The 23,407-nt window shown below is 33.2% G+C and overlaps 1 protein-coding gene across 1 annotated transcript; it reads left to right on the forward strand.

Annotated features, from left to right (window-relative positions):
* The first annotated feature begins 422 nt into the window (after positions 1–422).
* LOC123700116 (nardilysin-like) lies at positions 423–23,298 on the forward strand. The gene is made up of 24 exons (XM_045647244.1): positions 423–648; positions 844–1,051; positions 6,351–6,491; positions 6,714–6,882; positions 7,309–7,517; positions 8,671–8,841; positions 9,141–9,262; positions 10,653–10,773; positions 10,852–10,929; positions 11,287–11,427; positions 11,942–12,071; positions 12,190–12,448; positions 12,993–13,127; positions 13,548–13,596; positions 13,775–13,876; positions 14,224–14,357; positions 16,284–16,413; positions 18,374–18,478; positions 19,042–19,185; positions 19,964–20,100; positions 20,998–21,142; positions 22,056–22,118; positions 22,242–22,343; positions 22,605–23,298. Exons 1-24 carry the CDS (start codon positions 491–493, stop codon positions 22,797–22,799), a joined length of 3,348 nt encoding a protein of 1,115 aa, XP_045503200.1. The 5' UTR covers positions 423–490; the 3' UTR covers positions 22,800–23,298.
* The last annotated feature ends 109 nt before the right edge of the window (positions 23,299–23,407 follow it).

The following is a 23,407-nucleotide window of genomic DNA, read 5'->3' on the forward strand; positions in this document are numbered from 1 at the left end:
AAGATGCTTTAATGCGGTGAAGAAAAAGAGAATGATTTAGTTTTAATGCAATAGTATGGATGGTAGGTATGAAGCTCTAACGTTTTATTTATTTAATATTTTAAAAGATAACATCCACACGAGATTAGAACTAACACAACAAAATTCATTAAAGTTTGTGTAGTCGTACACTTTTTTTTTAATATAATGCCGAAGTTTGTGTGTTTGTACTATGAAGCGAAATTCTCAGGATCTACTGGACCGAGACTGGACCGATTAGAAAAATGATTTTTATTTTTTACCCAAATATTTACCATTGTATTGTGTGCTATTCATTATATATTAGCACAGATTATTAATGAATTTTATAAACATTTAATTAATGTCAAGTGCCAGTTGTCAATAGTCATCTGTCATTATTATTTTTTGTGTCCAATAAATGTCAAAATTCTTGTCCACATTCGTTCAAAATATATCTTTAAATCTGCACACAAATCGTTTATTTACTGCAATGTCTAAAAGAAATATTTACCGCAAGCTCCCTAGAATAAGACCCGAAGTGAAGGTAGTCAGTAGTCGGTCAAATCAATCCGGTGCAATGCATATTAAAGAGAAAGTAGAAGTTCTTGCTGAACCAATAAAATCTGTCTCTGATAAAAAGCTTTACAAGTAAGCGTTTAATATTTTTAAAATATAATTAGTAATTTCTAACTATTTAAATTAAAAGTAACATTAAATTATGTGGAATAAAATTGACTTTCGTGTCATGTTCTATAATTATATTCCTAATACGATAGTCTGGTAGGTATACAATTATTTGCAATATTTATAATTTTAACATACTAAAATATTAATATTTCTAAGGACAATACGGCTCGAAAATGGTTTAACAGCATTGTTGATATCGGACCCAAGTAAAATTACAACAGCTGATGAGGGCAGTTCAACTGAAGAGGAGAGTAGTGGCTCAGAGGAAACTGGGTCAGAAAGCGATGGGGCCCAGTCCGTTCAGTCTACGAATAGTGACCAACTTAGTACTAAAAGGAGAGGCGAGTTTGATGAAGAAAAACTGGTGAGTTCTCTCATAATTTAATATCTGTTCAAAACTGGAACATACAACAAGCATGTAAATTTGTATATTCCTAAAATGTCCACATGTTTAAAATTATATATTTTTATTTATTAAAATTAAATGTTTTTACTCCAGAACTTATAGAAAATATTTATCAATAAAATCTTTTACTGAGAAAGCTTTGCACATGTTCAAAAAATGATTTTTTTTTTTTTAATCATTTTTTTCTTATCATATCAAAAACATCTATTTAATTCCAATAAGATAATTAGAGAAGCATATCATAGAGTATATTCATGCAATATTAAGGCAGTATAATATGACATGATGTCACTATCAATCTAATAGAACATAAAATGAATCTGCAGAGATTTTATGATCCTGTTTACTCCTGCTTGTGAAATATAACAATGCGCTATTGTGTAACTCTTAATAGATGTGGTCAAATTATGGTTGCCTCATACTGCATTTTCTGTGTCATTACCATGCATTGTTTGTTATCAAGACTAACCTTCATTCTGACCTTGTAACTAAATAATACACTTTTTGTCTTTTTTCTATTGTTATTGTAGATATTTCGTTTCCAAATTGATAACTTTTCAATGGATCAGCAAATAAAATATGAGGGCTGTTTAAACAATATTTTTGTATAAACAACCAAGAAACAACCACTTGGGGACACGGGACGTCACTTTTTCACGATGATAAAAATTCTAAAGAAAGTTATTCACTGCAATGAAGAACTATTTTATGTGTTTATAATTATTGATTTATACATAATTTATTTACTAATTTTTAAAATGAACTTTATGTTTAAGATTTTTTTTTAAGTTTTCTCATCTATTTATTCTTCAGATGGCAATGACCAATTGACCATCCATATAGAATGTGGTTAATATGTACAGTTAGTCCAAAAATAAAAATGAAAAAATTTTAGTAATTACTTTTAAAAATATTTTGTGCATGTAAATAGTTACCTTACGACAGCCATTCTTAGTTCCTACAACAAATTTCTACCCTCAATTTAACCAATATAATTTATTATTTGTGACAAAGTCAGTTTAATTTGTCTCTATTGATAGTTAAATATATACAATAAGCATATAAATAAACTTTCGTTGTAAAAATTTCAACTATATTCACCGATTTACGCGACGGACCTAATATCGAGTTTTTAAGCCTACAAGTGAAGTAGATCGAAACGGTTATACAATAAACAAAGACGTGACGACATTCTATTACAGTTTGTTTTGTCACGTTTCTGCGTCGATCGATACGTGCATTATTGAATAACATTGCTGAAATTATTAATAATCGACGTTCTTAAATTGTTTAAATACTTATTACTAACAGGTGTTTCTAGCGATGTTATTTGCAGGGCCACATTTTTAATACTTAAGTATACCTAACTGCCTAATTATATGCATATTGTGTTGCAAATTGTCGTAAATTAAACATACGCTCGATTTAATTGGTTAAAACTTACTTTTATGTTTTTTTCTCAAATCATTAGAAATTGTGCTATGATTTCGTTTCTATATAAGGACAGTTACTTTATGAGTAAATAAATTATAAAACTTAAGGATTTGGATCAATAATTCTGCAATCTACGACAAAAAGTATTGTTCGTTACAAAATATTGTTTTCGACACAGTCGAACCTAGTCACGATATCCAAAAGGTGGTCTAAAATAATCGATTGTTTGACCAATAAAAAACAATTAATTTTACTCTTGCATTAAAATGGCTTAAAACATGAGGTTCAGATGTAATAAATAAGCTTGCTGCAAATTGAACTTATATTCTAGCCAATTTTTATAAATCAAATGAATAAAATAATAATTGGTGATTGGTCGTAATTAGATTTGTCCGGTGTCGTAATAAGATCATGCCAAGGCTTCCCGCTTCTGCCTCTTACAGAATAGTTGGAACCTAATAATCATTTCGTATTTATGTTGTCTATTACCGCTAGTTTCGCTATGATCATCTGTATGTAAAAACACATCATTTAGTACAAAAACCTCCAGGGATTTTCTGGTTTATCTTATTTAATTAAAAACAGTATCGAGTGCTTAGAAATGATCTGTAATTGAGGATAACGTTATTTAGGGCTTCACGTGCCATTGTAAAGTTTAATAATTATGTGTGGATTGCTGAAATTGATTACTTTTATGTACATGACAATGAACATGGTTAAGAATGAACATAGCTTAACCAACGCCAATATCTTGCATTGCCTTTAAAGAATATACAGGGTGTAATCGTTAAGTGTGCACAGGCGATTATTCCGTAACTATTACAGATATCAAAAAACTTTAAACTGATATCGAAAGTATTTAACCTAATGAGTAAAATGGCCATAATAATTTTTTAAAAATAAAACGAGAAATATCTAAAAAATTAACTTGAAACCCTCCCATACATTTAGTATGAGATACGAATATCCCATGTACATGGGTTGATCCAAAAGTAATGATAATCAATATTAAACAAGGTCATTAGAGTTATAATAATTATGTAGTTCTCTAGATAGTCTTCTAACTAGAAAATATACTTCAAAATTTTTTTCCTAAACTTAAAAAAAAAACTGACTTCATCCACAAAAACCCCTCCACGCGGCCATCACTTCGCTGTCGTCTTAAAATAATTTATTGCTAAGAAAGTGTTTCTTGTGCCGAGGAAAGAGATAAAAGTAAATAGGAGCTAGATCTAAAAAATAGGGTAGGTGTTCAAGCATTTCGAATGCCGATTTTTCAATGGCAGCCATCGCAACTGACGCTTTTGATCTGGTGCGTTGTCTTGGTGAAACAGCGTTCAGGTCCGCAGTTTGCCATGTCTCTTTTCCTTACTAACCTATTGCAATCTTTTAATTTGGTCTGTTTAGTAAGAGCCCAATAAAGTGGCTACCTTTTTAAAATATTCCACCATAATTATTCCTTCAGCGTCTCAAAAAACTACCGCTTTAATCTAACCTACTGATTTTCACTTTGAATTTCTTCATCGTCACTTTGTAAGCTCGCATCCAGGACATTGATTGTTTTTTGGTTTCAGCATAAACATGGTGAACTCGGGTAACGTCCATGATCACAAAACGTGACAAAAAATTATCCTGATATCATTAAAAATTTAGAAATTTACCCTCTACATGTCGAATCGTTGTTTCTTCTTTTCGTCGGGAAACATTCTGGCACGCACGGTTCACATTCAAATTAATGTAAATAATTGGAAACGTGGCCTGTTGATATGATTTTTTTGTGATTACTTAGTGAATACATGAGCAAGCAAAAAACATTTATTTTATATTTTTATGTGCACAGGAAATAACCAATTATCATTACTTTTGGATCAACCTAGTACATTTTATATGAAAGATTTTAGCTTTTTCTTTCTTTTTTTGGTTTTCTGCTTTAATTACTTCGCAAATTTGAAGGGAAGTTCATTTAGAATCTGTAAATAGAGCTCCTCATTGTATTGCATAATGAGGACATCACTTCGAAAATCTGCTATGAATACAAAATGTATGGGAAATAAAATGTATGGGAGCGTTTAATGTAACATTTTTGGATATTTCTCGTTTTATTTTTAAAAATTTATTACGGCCATTTTACTCATTAGGTTAAGTACTTTCGATATCAGTTTAAAGTTTTTTAGTATCTGCAATAGTTACGGAATAATCGCTTGTGCACACTTAACGATTACACCCTGTATACGACGTTATGTCGTGTTAAGTAACTAAGTTATGTTCACTATTTCTGAAGTGAAACTTCTTCATTGAGAGTAAAATTTCAAGGTCTCGTTATGACAATACCGTCACGTCATGGAGTAAGGCGACGATTTTGGTATCTTTGAATCTTGCCAAAGAAGTTTCACTTCTGACACGTGTCGTCGGCACAAGAACTATTGAGGATTCTTTGAACATTGCTATCTGTAATGGGTGAATGCATCAAGACATTTCTATGCAATATGAACAATAATTATGTCACACACGCAGTTGAATGTGTAGAACGTGCAAATGTTTAATTCTCACGCACTAAATTACATATTCATTCAATTAATTCAGTTATAAATCATTCTTGAGGCTATTTGTTTAACATAGTAATGATGGTTATTATCATTTGAAAGAATGAAAATACCGATCGCAGTACACGTTCATTAAAAATTTCACTCTATTTTAAATACAAAATGTAAACTGTAAACGGTAATTGGTAAAGTATGTACCAACAGTATAAATTAGATTTAAAATATCTATCTATTTTTTTTACAAATATTTGATAAAAATAATGCTACCAGTGCATCTATATTAATATTTAATATTTAATTAATATGTATTATAAAGCTGAAGAGTTTGTTTGCTTGTTTGTTTGAACGCGCTCTCGGGAACTACTGGTCCGATTTGAAAAATATGAGGAAGGCTATAGGCATATCATCTCGCTAAGACCAACAGGAGCGGAGCACTGCGGGTAAAACCGCGGAGCAGAGCTAGTAAACAATAATTAACGTTTATTTCTTCATTTTAATAAATTAACGTATAAATATTCCAATCAACAGGCTTATCGTCGCAAGCGTAATCTATTTAAATACATGAAGAACGCTTATGAGAAAATGTCTATGTCTAGAAAGCGATGCAAGATTTTATTTACACAACTTTCTCTTGACACGGTATGGCACGATGATCAATAATAGACCTGTATACATAATTATATTATAGCTGTTGCATATCGTGTAAAACTCATAATGTTTGTAAATAGTTTGCGTTCATTTAAAATTTGTCACGTTTACTGTAGGTACTAGGTAGTTTAGGTAGATAGGTACGTTTACGTATGAGAACAACATATTTAGAACATTTGCAAAGCTCGAGATGAAAACATAAGATTTTTAAGTAAGTAGATATTTAAGTAAAAATTACTCTTAAATTGTAAAAGTTGATAAAGTTTTGTAAACACCTATAAAAGTTTACAACTGTTATTGTACTTTTACTGTGGTAAAAAGAGTTCTCAAGAGAAATAATAATCAACATTTGATCATGATGGTGCATTTACACATTCGTGCGAATAACGAGGTTAACAAACACGCATAATATGTTAAAATGCGCTAATCGATTTGAGATTCGCGTATTCGCATTAGAATTGGGTTTTCGAATGTATTGCCAGGGAAGGCGAATGTGTGTGAAAAATGGTTCGCATGGACACTCGTAGACGAATGTTTCACAAATTGTGCGAACATTTGGCAATCCAAGAATGTAATAAATACCAAAATATGTACCCTTAAAAATAAATAATGTTATGTTAATAATATTTTAGGCCGCATGTGCACTATGCGTGGGCGTTGGCAGCTACAGCGATCCTGCCGAGATACAGGGTTTGGCACATTTCGTCGAGCATATGGTGTTTATGGGCAGTGAAAAGTATCCAAAGGAGAATGAATTTGATTCGTTCATCAAGGTAATTTATTTGTTCTTCCACTTTATTACCTATTGTAGTGTTAAAACGTATACTTAGTAGAATATGACTCCTGATATACAGGTTTTTACCTAGTTTGGGAGTCAGAGACTTCAATATTTCAAAATGTAAAATCTTTTGTCAATAAAGATTTTTTTTTAATTTTTTTCCCATTAATTATTGTACTTGTTAAAAATTAAATAGTCCTTACTTCTGAATGTTTAGAAAAAAGGTGGTTCAGACAATGCGTCAACGGACTGCGAAGTCACGACGTTCTACTTCGAGATATCGGAGAAGCATCTTCCACAAGCGATGGACATGTTCAGTCAGTTCTTCGTCAGTCCGCTCATGTTGAAGGAAGCTATGCAGAGGGAGAGGGAAGCTATTGAATCTGGTAAGTGGGCAAGATATGAAATGCTCAATAAAATAACCCTTTTACGTGTGGGCAGTTAAGTTACATTGCTAGTTTCAGCTAGATCTTATTTTTGAAGAATTTACAATTTGACTTCTCTTTTTGGAGAAATTAACGTGTAACTTTTAACAAAAGTTCCCAAATTAACATACGCTACAGACTTACTTCGGTGTCCAAGACGAATGTTGCTCATAGATATTTATTTTTTTAAGCTATTGCACAGCTTCTATCGCGGGCCTTGAGCGCGGGGACCGAATCGAGAAATTCCGTAACGAAAAAACCTTACGCTCCCCACTCTGACGGGCACGGAGGTGTGGCTTGAAGGCATGCTATGCAATAGCTTTACCGCGGCAGTCCCCGAGTGCCACACGTCTTTTTTACATATAAAAAAAAATTTGTTTTCTACAGAGTTCGCAATAGCCAAACCATCAGACTCGAACCGCAAGGACCAGCTGCTCTCGAGCATGTTCCCCCCCGGGCACCCGGCGCGCACGTTCACGTGGGGCAACCTGCGCAGCCTGAAGGAGGACATCCCGGGCGACGAGCAGCTGTACCGGGCTGCGCACGAGTTCCGTCGCCGGCACTATAGCGCGCACAGGATGACCGTGGCGGTACAGGTGCGTGTATAGTCACAGAATATACAGGGTGTCCCACTTTTGGTATACTAAGCGCGAAGGGACTTGTAGTTTTGCATACACTGATCACGTAAAAAATACTTAAACAACAAAATTACGTCTAAATTTTTTGCTAAATTTTTCCTGAACATCCATGTTTTTTTTCTCTAGTTTCGCGCAGCCGGCATATACCGCTTCTCTAATGTGAGCATTTTGTCTATGAAAACAGAATCTTAAACGATAGCTCACTTGCTGTTGGCAAAGCTGGGCGGGTTGCTTGTTATGGGTGTATACGTATAAGAATTCATCTATTTGAAAAAAACTGCGTCTGGAATTTTATAAGTATTTTTTACGTACTCAGCGTATGCAAAACTATAACCTCTTTTGTGCTTAGTATACCAACAGTGTGACACCCTGTATAATAGTACTACATACAGAAGGTTCACTCCCTAACAAAAGTCAACTTTAGGCATACATAATAGCTAGCTGTAAAGCTATAATAGCTCAGGGTTGGTACTCGCCGCCGATTTATCATAGGTACGCGAACACACGTCACGCGACCAACGCAGTAAGTGAGTGGCAGGCAACCCGCGCTCGCCATCTGCTAGACTGCCATCTCAGTCATTCAGTGCGAAACATACCTAAACTTCGGAGTGAAACCCCTCCTGGTATAGTGATATACAGTACGAATCAAACTTATTGGTGGCTTGGAACATCGTACGATACGATGCACTGATATTTTTTTTAGATATCAGTGGGACGATCGTCCAGGGACGGGTGATTGCGCGAACGTGCACCCGCAGCTAACTTCCGAACCGCCATTAAGTTTGAATCGAACTGTTTACTGTACAGGGTGGACAATGTTATGGGCCCCGGAGGAAAATTACCCAAAGTGCTGCAAATGGCAAAAGAAACATTCCTATTCCTTATTTTAAAAAGGAATAGAACTTCATTAAATATTTTCGAAAATTCTCTTGCCAGGAATATAACCGTCCAAAAAAAGGGACTTGCTGTTTCATTAAAATCGATACAAATAATGTTAAAAATAGATACAACGCTCGTTTTTTCTACCACATAATAATATTATCTGTAAATTTTTATTAGTCTTAATATACCGTATTAAATTCAATATTTTTTTCTATCTACCCACATTTAGGCTCGCATGGAGCTCTCTGCGTTAGAAGACCACGTGGTTAAAACCTTTGGTAAGATTCCGACGAACCGTCTTCCGCCCGACAACTTTAAGGCGCATTCCTTCGATCGACATAATATTACGAGTGATTTTAGGAGCATATATTATGTGAAACCTGTTAGTGATACGACAGAGGTAAGTTCTTATCTCATTCAATAAATTATTCTATATATAAAAAAGATTATTATGTAATACATAGTCTTTTTGGATGTGGGTGAAAACTGTAAGACTTCTCAATGAAAGCATGGAAGGTTCATATGCATTTACATGTGATTTTCTTTATTCAGATTCTGGTGATAAAATGAATGGAATTACTTAAAACATTGTCATATAAAAATGCTTTATTTTGTCTGTGAGATTATATTGCAAAGATATGCGAAAAATTTATATGATGAACTTTTTATGTATTATTTATTAATTAATTATAATTGTAGGTACAATTAACGTGGCTTATGCGTTCCTTAATATCGGAATACGAATCTAAGCCGCATCAGTACATCTCATATTTGTTGGGACACGAGGGTAAAGGAAGTCTGCTCTCGTATTTGAGGAAAAAGTAAGTTCATTTTTTTAACCTTTCTAATATTTAACGTAAATAATATTTTTAAATTTAATTTTATTCTCAAATTCAAATTCAAATTCAAATTATATTTATTTGCAAGAATGTAGTTACAAATTATAGATGTTTTCATTACAATATTATGTGGCTAATACATTCTACCCATTTATTGGGTGTGCAAATATTAAAAAAGAAAGTTGATTAGTTTAATTATTTAAATGTACACACAATTCAATTTTCACAATTACGCGAACGCACTACGATTTACACGATTATATCACTACACACTTCACTTATCACACACAATTCAGTTTACACTACTTCAAAGTCATAAATTCTTCAATGTCATAAAATTGTTTTACCATTAACCAGTTCGTCAGTTTATTTTTGAAAAGATTTACTGGTAGTTCCTTGAAATTGTCCGGTATTTTATTATATATTTTAATAGCCATAAATGTTACACTGTTTTTAGCTTTGTTGATTCTACACGTTGGGAAATGTAATTTGTTTTGGTATCTTGTCAACATATGCGAATTTACTTCTCCTTTCTTCTTAAAGTATTCCGGGTGATATTTTACAAATAAACATACTTCTCTTATGTACATGCAAGTTAAAGTAAGGATCCGTAATTTACTAAACAGAGGTCTACAACTGTCTCTTTGGTTCAAACCGCACAGAGCTCTGATACATTTTTTTTGTGAGACAAATACCTTCCGCACATCACAAGATTGTCCCCAAAGAATGATTCCATATGAAAGTACAGAGGAAACGTAGGCATGATAAGCATTTATTGCTGCATTCATAGAAACAGTATCTCTTAGACGCCGTAATACGTAAACGAAACGATTAATTCTGTCACAAACGTAATCAATGTGTTTGTTCCATTTTAGACCTTCATCCAACAAAACACCCAAGAATTTATGATGATCTACTTGTTCTATTACTTGGTTATCACACTTTATATTTAGGTTTATTTTGGAGCAATTCTTAGTATAAAATTGAATTATTTTTGTTTTTAATAAGTTAATTTTAAGATTGTTGTCTTCTAACCATTTTACAATATTTTTAACTGCTTCATTTATATCTCTCTCGTACGTTTCCTTTTCAGTAAATTTAACAATTAGGGTAGTGTCGTCTGCGAATAAAACTGATTTGTGTTTCACTGATTTCGGTAGGTCATTAATATACAAGAGAAATAAAAACGGGCCGAGCACACTTCCTTGTGGTACACCTGATTACACCTCTATTTTTCCTTCAAAATAAATGTTCTATGTGTTTAAATTCTTGTTCGTTTTTGACTTATATTTTTTGTACGTAATGTAAAAATATTAGTTTTTTTATTAACAATGAAATTTAAAACAATACTGTAATTTTTTTTTATTCACAGAGTGTGGGCATTAGGAATTTATACGGGTAATTCAGAAAGCGGTATTGATTATACCTCTATATATAGTTTATTTTCGACGCAAGTGATACTCACTAAAGATGGACTTGATCATATTGACGAGGTATTACATAATTTTTTTATTTCGATACAATTATTTATCATTTTTTACTATAATTTAAGTTTGTTGTTTTTGTTTCAGGTTTTGGAAGCAATATTTTCGTATATAAATATGCTTCGAAAAATCGGACCTACAGAAAGAATATTTGAGGAAATCAAGGTAAGTCATTAAGAATTTACTCAAAAATAAGCTTGAACGTACAACACCAAGTTTCGCGATTTCTATTATGAAAAGTAGTGCAGTAAACTTTTTGTACCTTTAATTTTTATGTTTAAGCAGTTATTGTACAGTCAATGTTATTTAAGTTTTTTAAGTGAAACTTCTTTAGGCGCTTTGAGAGTAAAATTTCAAGGTCGCGTCAAAGTAATACCGTCACGTCATGGAAATAAGGCGACATTTTTAATATCTTTGAATCTCGCCAAGCAAGTTTCACTTCTGCCACATCATTTTTTTGTCTGGAATAATTTTTAATAATTTTTAATTGGAATAATTTTTATAAATATATTTTAATTTCAGACAATAGAAGAGACAAGTTTCCGTTTCGAGGAAGAGTCTCAGCCGGCTGACTATGTGGAGTCGTTGGCGGAAAATATGCAGAATTTGCCGCCCCAACATTATATCACTGGGGACAGATTGTATTATAAATACGATCCTCAGGTTTGTTTTAATTAAATAAACATATAATTTCGCATTTTTTCATTGGTTAGTTATGTATAGTGATAGTTCTATTGATTGATTTTTGGTGACACTGGGTAATGTCGAATGTACTACCTGCGTAAGCCATAAATATTGTATGTAGTATCACTACATAGTATAAAACAAAGTCGCTTTCTCTGTCCCTATTTCCCTTTGTATGCTTAAATCTTAAAAACTACGCAACGGATTTCGATGCAGTTTTTTTTAAAAGATAAAGTGATTCAATAGGAAGATTTTATTAAATAATTTATTAGGTTAAAACCTAGACAAAGCGGGCGAAGCCGCGGGCGGTAAGCTAGTATTGTATATTGCACAAATACGCACGCACAAACGTTTTTGTAACTTTAGAGTCTGACCATAAAATTATTATTTATTTTTTACATTTTTTTGATTTATCTTGCAGATTTATAAAAATCAAACATGATTTATTGTTTTATTGGGTACTTATTATAAAATGATAATTTCCTTGTTTCAGGGTATAACTGACCTATTAGAGTGTATGACTGCTGACAAAGTGAACATTATGATTCTTTCCAACATGCACTCCGAACCAATTCCATACGACGCCAAGGAGAAGTGGTTTGGCACGGAATATAAAAAGAAAGGTGTTTATTTGAATCACTACATAGTATAAAACAAAGTCGCTTCCTCTGTCCCTATTTTATTTCAAGTCCTATTTTTTTAGTGAATTTACTAAGTATAATAAATGTATCATATTTTCAGAAATACCCTCAAACTGGCTGAAACGCTGGCTCAACGTGGAGCCCTACAAGCAGTTCCACTTGCCAGATAAAAACATTTATATAACGAATAACTTCGATTTAATTCCTCCGGCGCAGCCCTATATTGAAGAAGCAGAGAGATTGGGCATAGACCTTTATACAAGTACTACGAAAGATATACATAAGAAGGTAGCGGTTGGTGAGAAAAACTCGAAGGTTTTGAAAGCGGGTGATTTGATGGCCGCTGTCGAGAACTTCAGGTGAGTTAGGGCTGTCAGTTTCTTGTTAAACAAAACTTTTTTTTTAAATATTATTGTGACTTTTTTTTATTTACTTTTGGAAGTATTTATAAATACATTGTAGCCCTTAGCATAGTGTTGGTGCGATTGATCGATGAAAAGGTTTGTTGTGATAATTAATAATTACGAATTTCATGAAAATCAGTTTAGGAATTATAGTGAGACTCACACATGCACACAAACATTCAAATTTAGATAAATAAGTATGACATGCTATCTTCTAATTAAGTTACTGTTCTGCTATACGATAAAATGTTACACTTAACAAAATCATTATAATATTTGACTAGAGTATCAAACATAATTGTAGCGGTTGTATATTGTAATTTTAATTATTAATGTAATATTTTTTTTGTATTAATGAATAAATTGTATTGTAAATTTGACCTCCCTATCGCATTGGGTAAACTGTAATGGTAGAAATGGTTTTATATAAATAAATAAATAAAATAAATAAAATAATTGTCTGCGATGTTTAAATAACATTCTATTGATACTTTTTTAGGTTAGACCAACCGAACCTAATACGCAAGAATCGTCACATGGAGTTATGGTATAAGCCGGATTTCAAGTTCCGGTTTCCGACCGCGTTGCTATATTTCTACTTCATCACGCCGCTCAGCTTGAAGTCGCCGCGGGAGTGAGTTATTATTTTTATATTCGATCATTTGACAAAATAAAAGAGAAGAAAATGTTTATAATAGAAAAAAATCGATCACGGCTCAGGCGGGATTTGAACCCGCGTCTTGCGGAATCCCGGGTCTTGCGGAATCCCGGGGGCCGAGGCAAGGCGATAGACGCGGGTTCCCGTCTTGTGGTCAATTTCTTTATATTTATAAAAGTCTAATTTATTAGTTTTATTTAGTTTTATATCAAAGAAAGAAAATGTTTATTACATTTTCTATTGTTATGTTCTCTCTCTTATTATTAGCTCTTAGTATCGTTTCCGTTTTTTTTGGTGAATTGCGGGTAACAAGACAATACTAATTATATTCTTGTGTGTTTACAACGTGAACTATCTAGTGCGGTGACATTAAAACCTTGTAGTGTTATTTTACAGTTCGTGCCTTCTTGATCTATGGACCGACGTCTTGCAGCAGGGACTCAAGGTATGATATCATTACATGTTTAAACATAGTAATTAAAATATGTTTGGTAGTTGGTAGCCATAATTTGTATGTATTAACTGTATTAATGATATATACAATACGATTCCTGAAGATTCGTTAGGTTTTTATGCTTTTTGTCTATTAAAAATCGAAAATATTTAGATGTACTTTTTTGCAGGAAGAAGTATATCCGGCAAATATGGCAGACCTCACGCATTCGTTGTACGTTGGTGACAAGGGATTGACGCTAAAAGTCAGTGGATACAGTCAGAATTTACACGTAAGTATATGATTTTCTACACAATTCAATATATTTATCGCTTATATAATGAGCGAGGATGATCGCTTACCACCGATCGAATGCTCTTTAATAATATGTCCCAATATACAAAATGGTTTCTTTACCTTTGTAGTTGTTACATTTGTATCAGCAGTCATGTCATATTGTTGTGTAGATATTTATAAATTATCTGTATATTTTCAATTATCAGTAAATAATAGTTTTTTTTTTTGGGAATTCACTTTTCCTCTTATTCGAAAGTGTTGTTAAATGCACAAAATCTGCAAGTATGTACTATATTTGAATGTGGCGTAACTAAAGATACTTAAATTCAATAAAAATTGCAGCTTCTAGTGGAGCTAGTGACTCGAGAGATGCGATCAAGTACGAACTCGCTGACGCCGGAAATGTTCGAGGCGGTGCGTGAAGTGCGGGCAAGGACGTATCATAACGTGCTGCAAAAACCGCATAAATTGGCCAAGTGAGTGTTTTTGTTTTATATGGGGTAGGAAAGTAGTTAGTTTTAGTTAGTAGTTTGTGTAATCAGTGTCTTGTTACCTGTAAAATAAATATAGTAAAGTTATTGGACGAATCGAAACGTGCGACTCAAAGCGCATATAAATTGTCAAGTGCGTAAATGCATAAAAATTTGAGAAACATCAAATCGAAACATATTATCCTTGTTACCTCTGTTGGCTACCACAATCGAGAGTTTCGTACAGGAAATTATTGGGCGTCTCATTAAAATAAAGCTACTCACGGACAATTAGCTTGATAGTAATCAAGTGCAAAAATGGGCGATGGATCGTGAACTATTATGATAATTTAATGGAATGTTATCTATTGTTTGCTGTGATATTATTATTTAGACAAGGAAATGTCAAAGCTGTATTTTATGGCTATCCACAGAACAGTAAGAACATAATAGAAGTGCGATGTGGGCGTGGCCCACGTGTCACTAGTAAGGTAAGATCACCTAACTCGCTCTCAGTTGTGCGCAGAAAAATATTCGAGTCGGTTGTCAACTGTCAAACCTTATTTCCATATTTATTCATTATTTAGAGCGTGTTGTTCGGTATTAGAGTGGAAAAATGATAGCAGACGAAATAATATCAACAATCGAGGCATTTCATACCATCGGTAAGTCTTATTTTAATTTATTTTAAATATATTTTATGTTACAACTTCGCTTGTCGTAATTTGTCAAAAATTTATAAAAATATTAAGTCAAAATGAACCTTAACCCATAAGAAATAAGTACTAATATAGATTGAACAGCAAACAAGACTTTCTGGAATATTATTGCAATAAACAAACGAATGTCGGATGAATGTCGGATGAAAGTGATGCATGTGGCGCATATCGACAGTATCGATACTTTAGAAAAGACAAACATTATAAATATTAAATTTTATTCTATTTTTCCTTAGCTTTCATTTGTCCTATTTATTTGTAGATTTTCGAAAGAGCCTAATTTAAAAGAGAAATGGATAATAAATGCAACGTGACGAGTTTACTGGATGCCGAACAGCAATAAGCAGTCTAACAAAGGCCACCGATACATCAAACCTACGGCAGTTCCAAGATTTAAAATAATGCATATTTTCTGTTTGTTTTGTAAATATAGATTTATACTATTCTATTCCGTTTTTTATTTAAATATAATAATATGAAAAGACGTACTTAGTAGTAATAAACATACTCCAAAATGTGACACATTATCCTATACTCATATAATAGAAAGAAAAAAAAATGCACAAAAATATATTTATTTGTGAATTATCGATAACAAGGCTGACATCCCTTAGAGCATAGCATCAGGTTAATGTCAAGTTAATGTCATTAATTTAGAGTGACACAAATTTCAACCTTATCTTTATGTGTAGAGGTTCAAAGTTATATGTATTGAAAACCAACGCCCTCTGTTGTTGAATAGCTGAATGTTTTCGAATTTGGAATTTCTGAGCAAAGAGAAACAAAACAGCTAATATACCTAGGGATGTTATACTAAAATAAACCGTAACTTGGTTCGTTAGGGTACATATTGAAATGCTGAATTTATAACCTAAGTCAGTTTTTACTCAAATTAAGCTGTCCAATCAAAGGCATAGTTTACTTGTAGTGTACTGTATAACTATCGGTTTAAATGTGTGGGTTTGGCGACACTGGTTTTCATACTAATTATGACATTATAGCACTTCTATTATGTTCTTACTGTTCTGTGTGGCTATCAAATATAATTTTGTGTTTCAGTTCGTGGTTTCGTAGCTTCCAAACGGATGTACTGATTTTTTCCGATATATTTCTGAAAGAAATAGTGTATTTTGATTTTGAGACAACCTGAATAATGTGTTGTAATTACAATATTTCTTATACACCTCATTTTTCAATGCATTTATGTATATAGGGACGTTCGGATGAATATTCTAATAGAACCGTACGTGACGCCGCGGGACAAAGCGGTGGAGATACAGAATGTTACTCTAGAAGAATTGCAGTCGTTCACCGATAGACTACTTGACAAGCTGTACTTACAGGTTAGAAAATGTTTCAAATCTTTAATATAAAAATGAATCCCAAAATGTGTTGGTAAGCGCATAACTTGAGAACGGCTGAACCGATTTCGTTAATTCTTTTTTTATTATATTCCTTGAAGTACGAGGATGGTTCTTATGTAGAGAAAACTTTATATAAGGAAGGGCGGGGCTATTCCGTCCGAAAAATAACACTCAAAAAAGAACACGTCTGTATTTTTTCTTAAATAATAGCTACGGAAAATTTGTCAATTACATCAAAGCAAGCCGTTATTTCTTATTCTATTCATCATATTTAGAACGTGAAAAACGATTGCAGTAGCTAAGAAAATAGCTATATTCTAATAGGAGTTGACTTTGGGCAAAATAGCCCCGCGCGGGGTTATTTCGTCAAGAGTTTAATAGAACGACATCTGTGGAGCAATTTCCATTTTACCCAGAAATAAACAATACTGATGACGCTGCCTATTTGAATTTGTATTTAGTTACGCAGACTTATGGTTCATTTTCGAGAAAAATCATTCTAAATTTTTGGAGGGGCTATTCCGTCTAGCGTCCATACAAGATAGTGAAGCGCACACAATATCGATATAACTTTTTTGAAATATCGATAACTTTTTGTGTGGAATCAATTTGAATAAGAAAAGTTAAGTGGCTTCTTGACGCTATTTGGCGCTCTCTTCACTTAAAAATTTATTATTACTTGATGTAAACATAATTTATCCAAAATCTATTTTGGGTGAACCAAAGTGTAGTTACTTACACTTATTTTAAGCATACCATATTATTATTTATTAATAAATATTTCACTGTAGTTACAGATAGCAAATTGCTAAAAGTGGCCATTTTTCGCAAATTTTCTATTTATTATTACAGTGAAATATTTATTACTAATATGGTATACTTAATATAAGTGTAATACCACTTCAATTCACCCAAAATAGATTTTCCATAAATTATGTTTTCATCAAGTACTTAATTAATTTATAAGTGTTGAGGGTGCCACATAGCGTTAGGGCCCCATAAGGTAGAACAATTTTTCTTACGAAAGAAGCAATACATTCTAAACTTCCAAATATAATTCAATTTGATTCCAATTTTTTTCACCCAGGTATTAAAAAACACATTTAAGTAAGTAGTAAACTTTATTAAGGAACAAAATGATAAAATTGTATCAACATAAGTATTCAAAACACACATAAAATTGCTACAAAACAAAACAAGATGACTCTTAGTTAATAAAATTGCAACAAACAAAAAGACAAGGAATAACTATTGAGATCAAATTTCTATCCCTACTACAATGTCAGTTGCCTCAACATTTATGCTTATGTCGATAAGAAAGCCAATCGTAGCACGTCACTAGCTTTTTGCAAATTCATACAAAATCGACGGGGCTATTTCGTCTTAAAAATTGACAACATAGCCCCGCCAAAATATTTTTTGTGGTTATGACATCGGACTTAATAACACTTTTTATTTAAAGCGTAGGATAAAATAAATAGTTTAGAAAGAATCTCCAACATTCAAAGTTATTACTTACCTTGGGCAGATTTCACAACAATCACTTTTTACACGTAAAACGAAATAAAATTTGCGGAGCGTCGTCTATGTTGTGTCCATTCAAAATGACGACTGTAGAAGAATATCTGTAATTCCAAAACCATGCATCCTACAGCGACATATGTTAGCTTATCGCGTAGCTAATTAAATTTTATACCTACCGAAAGATTTCGTTACTAGAAATCTATTAAACTGTAGGCTACAAAGTCTTCTGACAAGATTGCCCCGCCGACAAAATAGCCCCGCCCTTCCTTATGCAAATGTTACTTTCAATGCTAGAAAATAGTTTTGATTGTAGTTAAGTTTCAATTCAATTTTGTATCTATAATAATTAATATATGAAACCTGACAAAATATGTATGAAAAAACGTTTAAAAAATTTGGATTTTATATTGTTTAGGTGTTGATGCAAGGAAACCTGGCTTGGACAGATGCTATAAAGATTTCAGAAAGCGTCCTGCACAATATAAAATGGGAGGGAGCCCCCGAGGATGAGTTACCACATGTGAGTATTTATATTCTACTAGCTTTCCACCCGCGGCATCGCCGCGCAGTCAAAGAAAAACCCGCATAGTTCCCGTTCCCGTGGGATTTCCGGGATAAAACCTATCCTATGTCCCGGGGTAAAAAGTAGCCTATGTCCTTTCTCGGGTATCAAAATATCTCTATACCAAATTTCATGCAAATTGGTTCCGTAGTTTATGCGTGATTGTGTAACAGACAGACAGACAGAGTTACTTTCGCATTTATAATATTAGTATGGATTACTTTAAAGTTGTAATCAAATAATTTAACGTATTAATATTTTTTGCCAAAAATTTTTTTTATAAAATTTTTTATTGTGCATTTTTATAGTATTGTAAATGACACTTACCTAGTATTTTATAGAAAGTGCCATACACATAAACAAATATTGTTTATGCGTAGTGATAATTCCAAAGTGTTAATGCGTTAAATATATTTCCAAAGTGTTAATGCGTTAAATATATTATACATGGTTATATACAGGCTTTTCTCTCTTAGTGAAAAACTTGTTTTATATACATATTATATTAATCTATTTACCAGATAAGAGTTCACCAAATACCACTGGGTGAGCGTACAGTGCGCGTGATGAGTCTGAACCCATCGTCCACGAATAGTATCGTCACCAACTACTACCAGGCCGAAGCGACCACTGCCAAGGATACGGCAACCCTGGAGGTTTTGATGGTATGTCAGTTTGTTTGCTGTCTCGCTCTGATGTGGGGAGGGAGGGATGGGTTAGAAAAAGAGGCGATGTGTGTTTGTTAGTATTTTGTGGAGACATTGGTTAGTGTGAATGTTACACGAAATTAATTGATTTCATCATGTTGTTGGCTCTACAAATTATGAATTTTAACGGGGCATTAAAGAATATAAATTTTATTTGTTCACATATAAGCGTTAGAGATAAATTTATTTGTCTCCTATTGTATTCTAGAAATGTTTTTTAATTATCATTCCATATTTCTTTAAATTCGGTTAAAAGATATCAATGCTTTTCAATCTATATAGTAAGCAAATCAATACTATGTAGTAAGTACTTAAAGAATTTGTAAAAAATATATATCTATTCACATATATGTATACTAGCTGACCGCCCGCGGCTTCGCCCGCTTTCTCTAAAACGATTTGAGATTTAAACTATCCTATCTCTCAAGTTGGATCGAACTGCACATGGTGTGCGAATTGTATTATAATCGGTTAAGTGGTTTAGGAGTCCATTGAGGACAAACATTGTGACACGAGATTTATATATATTAAGATAAGCGTTAGAGATAAATTTGTTTATCTCCTATTGTATTCTAGAAATGTTTTTTAATAATGATCTTCTTTCTTTAGTTCGGCTAAAAGATACCAATGATTTTCAACCTATGTAGTTAGAAAATCAATACTATGTAGTAAGTACTTCAAGAATTTGTAAAAAATATATATTAATATCTGTATTAAAAAATCTTTTTATAATCAGATGTTAATGGAAGAGCCGGTGTTCGACGTGCTCCGTACGAAGGAGCAGCTGGGATACAGCGTGTTCAGCATGCTGAGATACACGTTCGGCGTGCTCGGCTTCTCAGTCACTGTGAACACGCAGCGGGACAAGTTCAGGTAGGGTTGTCAGCAATTACATTTAGCACTATAAATGAGGTGATTTTGGGGGTGAAGTGAATAAAGTTAAATAATATTTAATTGAATGGTCGAAGAGATAAATTTAAAACTTTTTATTTTGATAACTCAGCCTTCGGAATCACAGACACAATAGAAAATCTATTGTGTCGTGGTCCGATCGGGCCGCTCGGGGCTCAATGGGTTAAATAATATATTATACATATGTATAAAAATATGTAACGTTCTTTCCGTTTATGTAATCGTGCGTATAAATACATGCGGCAGCCATTCGAGATAATGCTCGACTAAAGTTGACGTTAATTGGCGCGTGAGCCAATATACAGAAATACTAGCTGTGCCGCGCGGTTTCATCCGCTTGGCTCCGCTCCTGTTGGTCTTAGCGTGATAATAATATATAGCCTATATTACTCGCGGATATTGTAGCTTTCGAATGGTGAAAGAATTTTTAAAATCGGTCCAGTAGTTTATGAGCCTATTCATTACAATCAAACAAACAAATAAACAAAGTTTTCCTCTTTATTAAAGTGTAGACAATTTCGTAGAAATGTTTGATGGTTTGCCACGGTCAATTTGTACGCATTTTAAAAGTTTCAGTATAAATACATAATTGTTATCTATTTTTTTAACCAAAAAGTCTATCACACAATTTTTTTTTCATTTCATTAAAAAATTAACAAAAAGATGTGTGGCAATCGGGGACTGCCGCGGTAAAGCTATTGCATGCTATGCCTTCAAGCCACACCTCCGCCCGTCGGAGTGGGGCGCGTGAGGTTTTTTCGTTACGGAATTTCTCGATTCGGTGCCTGCGCTCAAGGCCCGCGATAGAAGCTATGCAATAGCTTAAAATCTATAGCATGTATAATTATTATTATCCAGTGTATCGCACGTGGACGCCCGTGTAGAGGCGTTCCTCAAGAAGTTCGTGCGCGACATGCGCAAGCTGAGCGAGCGTGCGCTCAGCGCCGCGCGACACTCGCTCGTGCAGCTCAAGCACACCACTGACTATGAGCTCAAGGAGGAGGTACGGTTATTTCAAACAAACAAACATTTATTTATTCAATTAGACTTCTTATAAATGCACTTTTGAATCGTCATAACATTTTTTAATATTTACCACCGATTCGGAACGCAGTATATTAATAAAATAAATAGATAGATAGATAAATAGAAGAACCGGCAAGAAACTCCATAGTTTCTCTTTTAAAATCATCTCAATATTAGAGGTACAATTTAATTTTACATAGAAATACATAATATATGCCAAAGAATTACTGTCCTGTGGTTCTTACACGACAACATATAACTTTGGGAAATGCATTTTACACATGCCCTTCAGCAGTTATGCTGTCCAAAGGAAGCCCACATACCCCTTTGGACACTAAAACCCAACGGTGGCAGTCTTTCACCCTGAACGGTGGGGGTAAACAGCCAAGCCGTGAGCGATACGGTCTCATTGATATACATGTCGTAGGCAAATTGTAGAATTTTACAAACGGCGTCCGTCACTTTGCAAATGCCCAGCATATTGTATTATGCCGAGGATTTACGTTTCTGTCTGTGTAGTTAAAAAAACACGAACCTAACCTAACCCACCATCTTATCCAAACCAAAAATTTCTTATTACGATTTTTCGACATATTTACAAAATGCCGATCGTTTGTAAACGGTAAAATTGAGACTTTCTAATGCGTGATACGTGACTTTGAACAACACTGTCACGAAATAAGTGTTACTTTCAATTCATGTTTTATACAACGCCAATCGGACATAATTTCCTGAGCTTTCAATGGGCGATTGTGAATATTATGTGTGTTTCATGGTTAAAAATGAGTCATTAAATAAATTTTTGAAGTGCATTCAGTTTATAATTGATTATAAAAAATATGTCGCTCGATTTGTATTAACTACTTTAGTTATAAATAATTAATTTGCAGGTCGAAAGGAATTGGAGAGAAATCGTCACCGGTGAATATAAATTCCAGCGACTGTTTTCTGAGGTACTTATTGTCTTTGTGATTTCGTTTCTTACCAATGTTCTATCCAAAATTGCTGCAGATTTTAAGAGTTGAAATAGTTTTTTTAATAGATTTAAGAAAGTAAATTATAAAATTGCTTTATAGGCAGAAGCGATTGAAAAGGTGAAGGTGTCAGATATCAAGAGTTGGATTGAGAGACACTTTGCAACCGGGAACAGATCGCAGTTTAGGAAACTATCCGTTCAAGTGAGTACATACTGTAATCATTACTAGCTTCACGCCCGCGGCTTTGCCCGCTTTGTCTGAAACCTAATAAAGAACTTAATAAACTAAAATCTTCCTCTTGAATCACTCTATATATTAAAAATATGCGTTGCGTAGTTTTAAAGATTTAACAGAGAAAGCTACTTTTTATACCATTTAGTATAATTATTGTAAAAAATATTATTAGTGAGTTATTTAAGAACGGTAAATCTTTTATTAATTCAAAAATCGTTTGTTTTCCAGATAATGGGTTACCTTCCCCACATAGGCGCAAACGTAACGGAAAGCGGGAAAGACTATGATCTACACTATCTAGACGCGTCCAACCCCATCGGCGACAACGTTGAGAATGACACCAACTTCATAACCGATATAGGGGAATTCAAAAAACAACTACCCTTCGTTAATGTGCCTAAAGTTGAATTGGGTCAGTGTTAAATAAATTGAGATATCTTTTTGCTCACTCTTCCTTCCCGAAAATATGCGTCCCTTTCTACGACTGACTTTAGGTGCAATATTTATGAATAGACGAATTTGATACTCGAGTAATAAATATGTGTACTTATGATTTGTTATCGCAATTTTTTGTTAACTGCTATTTTTTGAAGTCAATAGACGTTGTTGCTTACGGGTCTTGTTCAAATGATTTCCTATTTTAGCGTATATAAGTGTAAAAAATATGACGACATTACTTTTTCTAGGTGCAGAATTAATATTGTTATTTAGAAATACAAAAAAAGACGAGACAATGTATTTTCTGTCAATGAATACAATAAAATTTTAGTTAAGTATTTTTACTTTAAAATAGCGATTATGTTACGTTAACGATGTACGTATACCTTGTGTTGAATTAATTTGCCTTATAGATTCATAATTTTAGTTTTATAATTTATATCTGAATAATGTTTGTTATAGAAATAAATTATTTTACTTTTAATTTTGTTTTGTTATTATTTTTTTAAGAAACACCTTACTATCTTTGTACTTTCTTTTTCTATCTTATGTTTTTTCTTCTTCTCATTGTAGGTTAGCTAGATATTGAAATT

The sequence above is a fragment of the Colias croceus genome, chromosome 19 (genome assembly GCF_905220415.1).
Source record: "Colias croceus chromosome 19, ilColCroc2.1".
Taxonomy (NCBI): domain Eukaryota; kingdom Metazoa; phylum Arthropoda; class Insecta; order Lepidoptera; family Pieridae; genus Colias; species Colias croceus.

Coding starts and splice junctions, on each gene's coding strand:
- LOC123700116 (XM_045647244.1), top strand. CDS start 491: ATGTCTAAAAGAAATATTTACCGCAAGCTCCCTAGAATAAGACCCGAA. Junction 1,052..6,350: donor AGTTTGATGAAGAAAAACTG/GTGAGTTCTCTC, acceptor ATAATATTTTAG/GCCGCATGTGCACTATGCGT. Junction 14,358..16,283: donor AAACCGCATAAATTGGCCAA/GTGAGTGTTTTT, acceptor TTATGTATATAG/GGACGTTCGGATGAATATTC.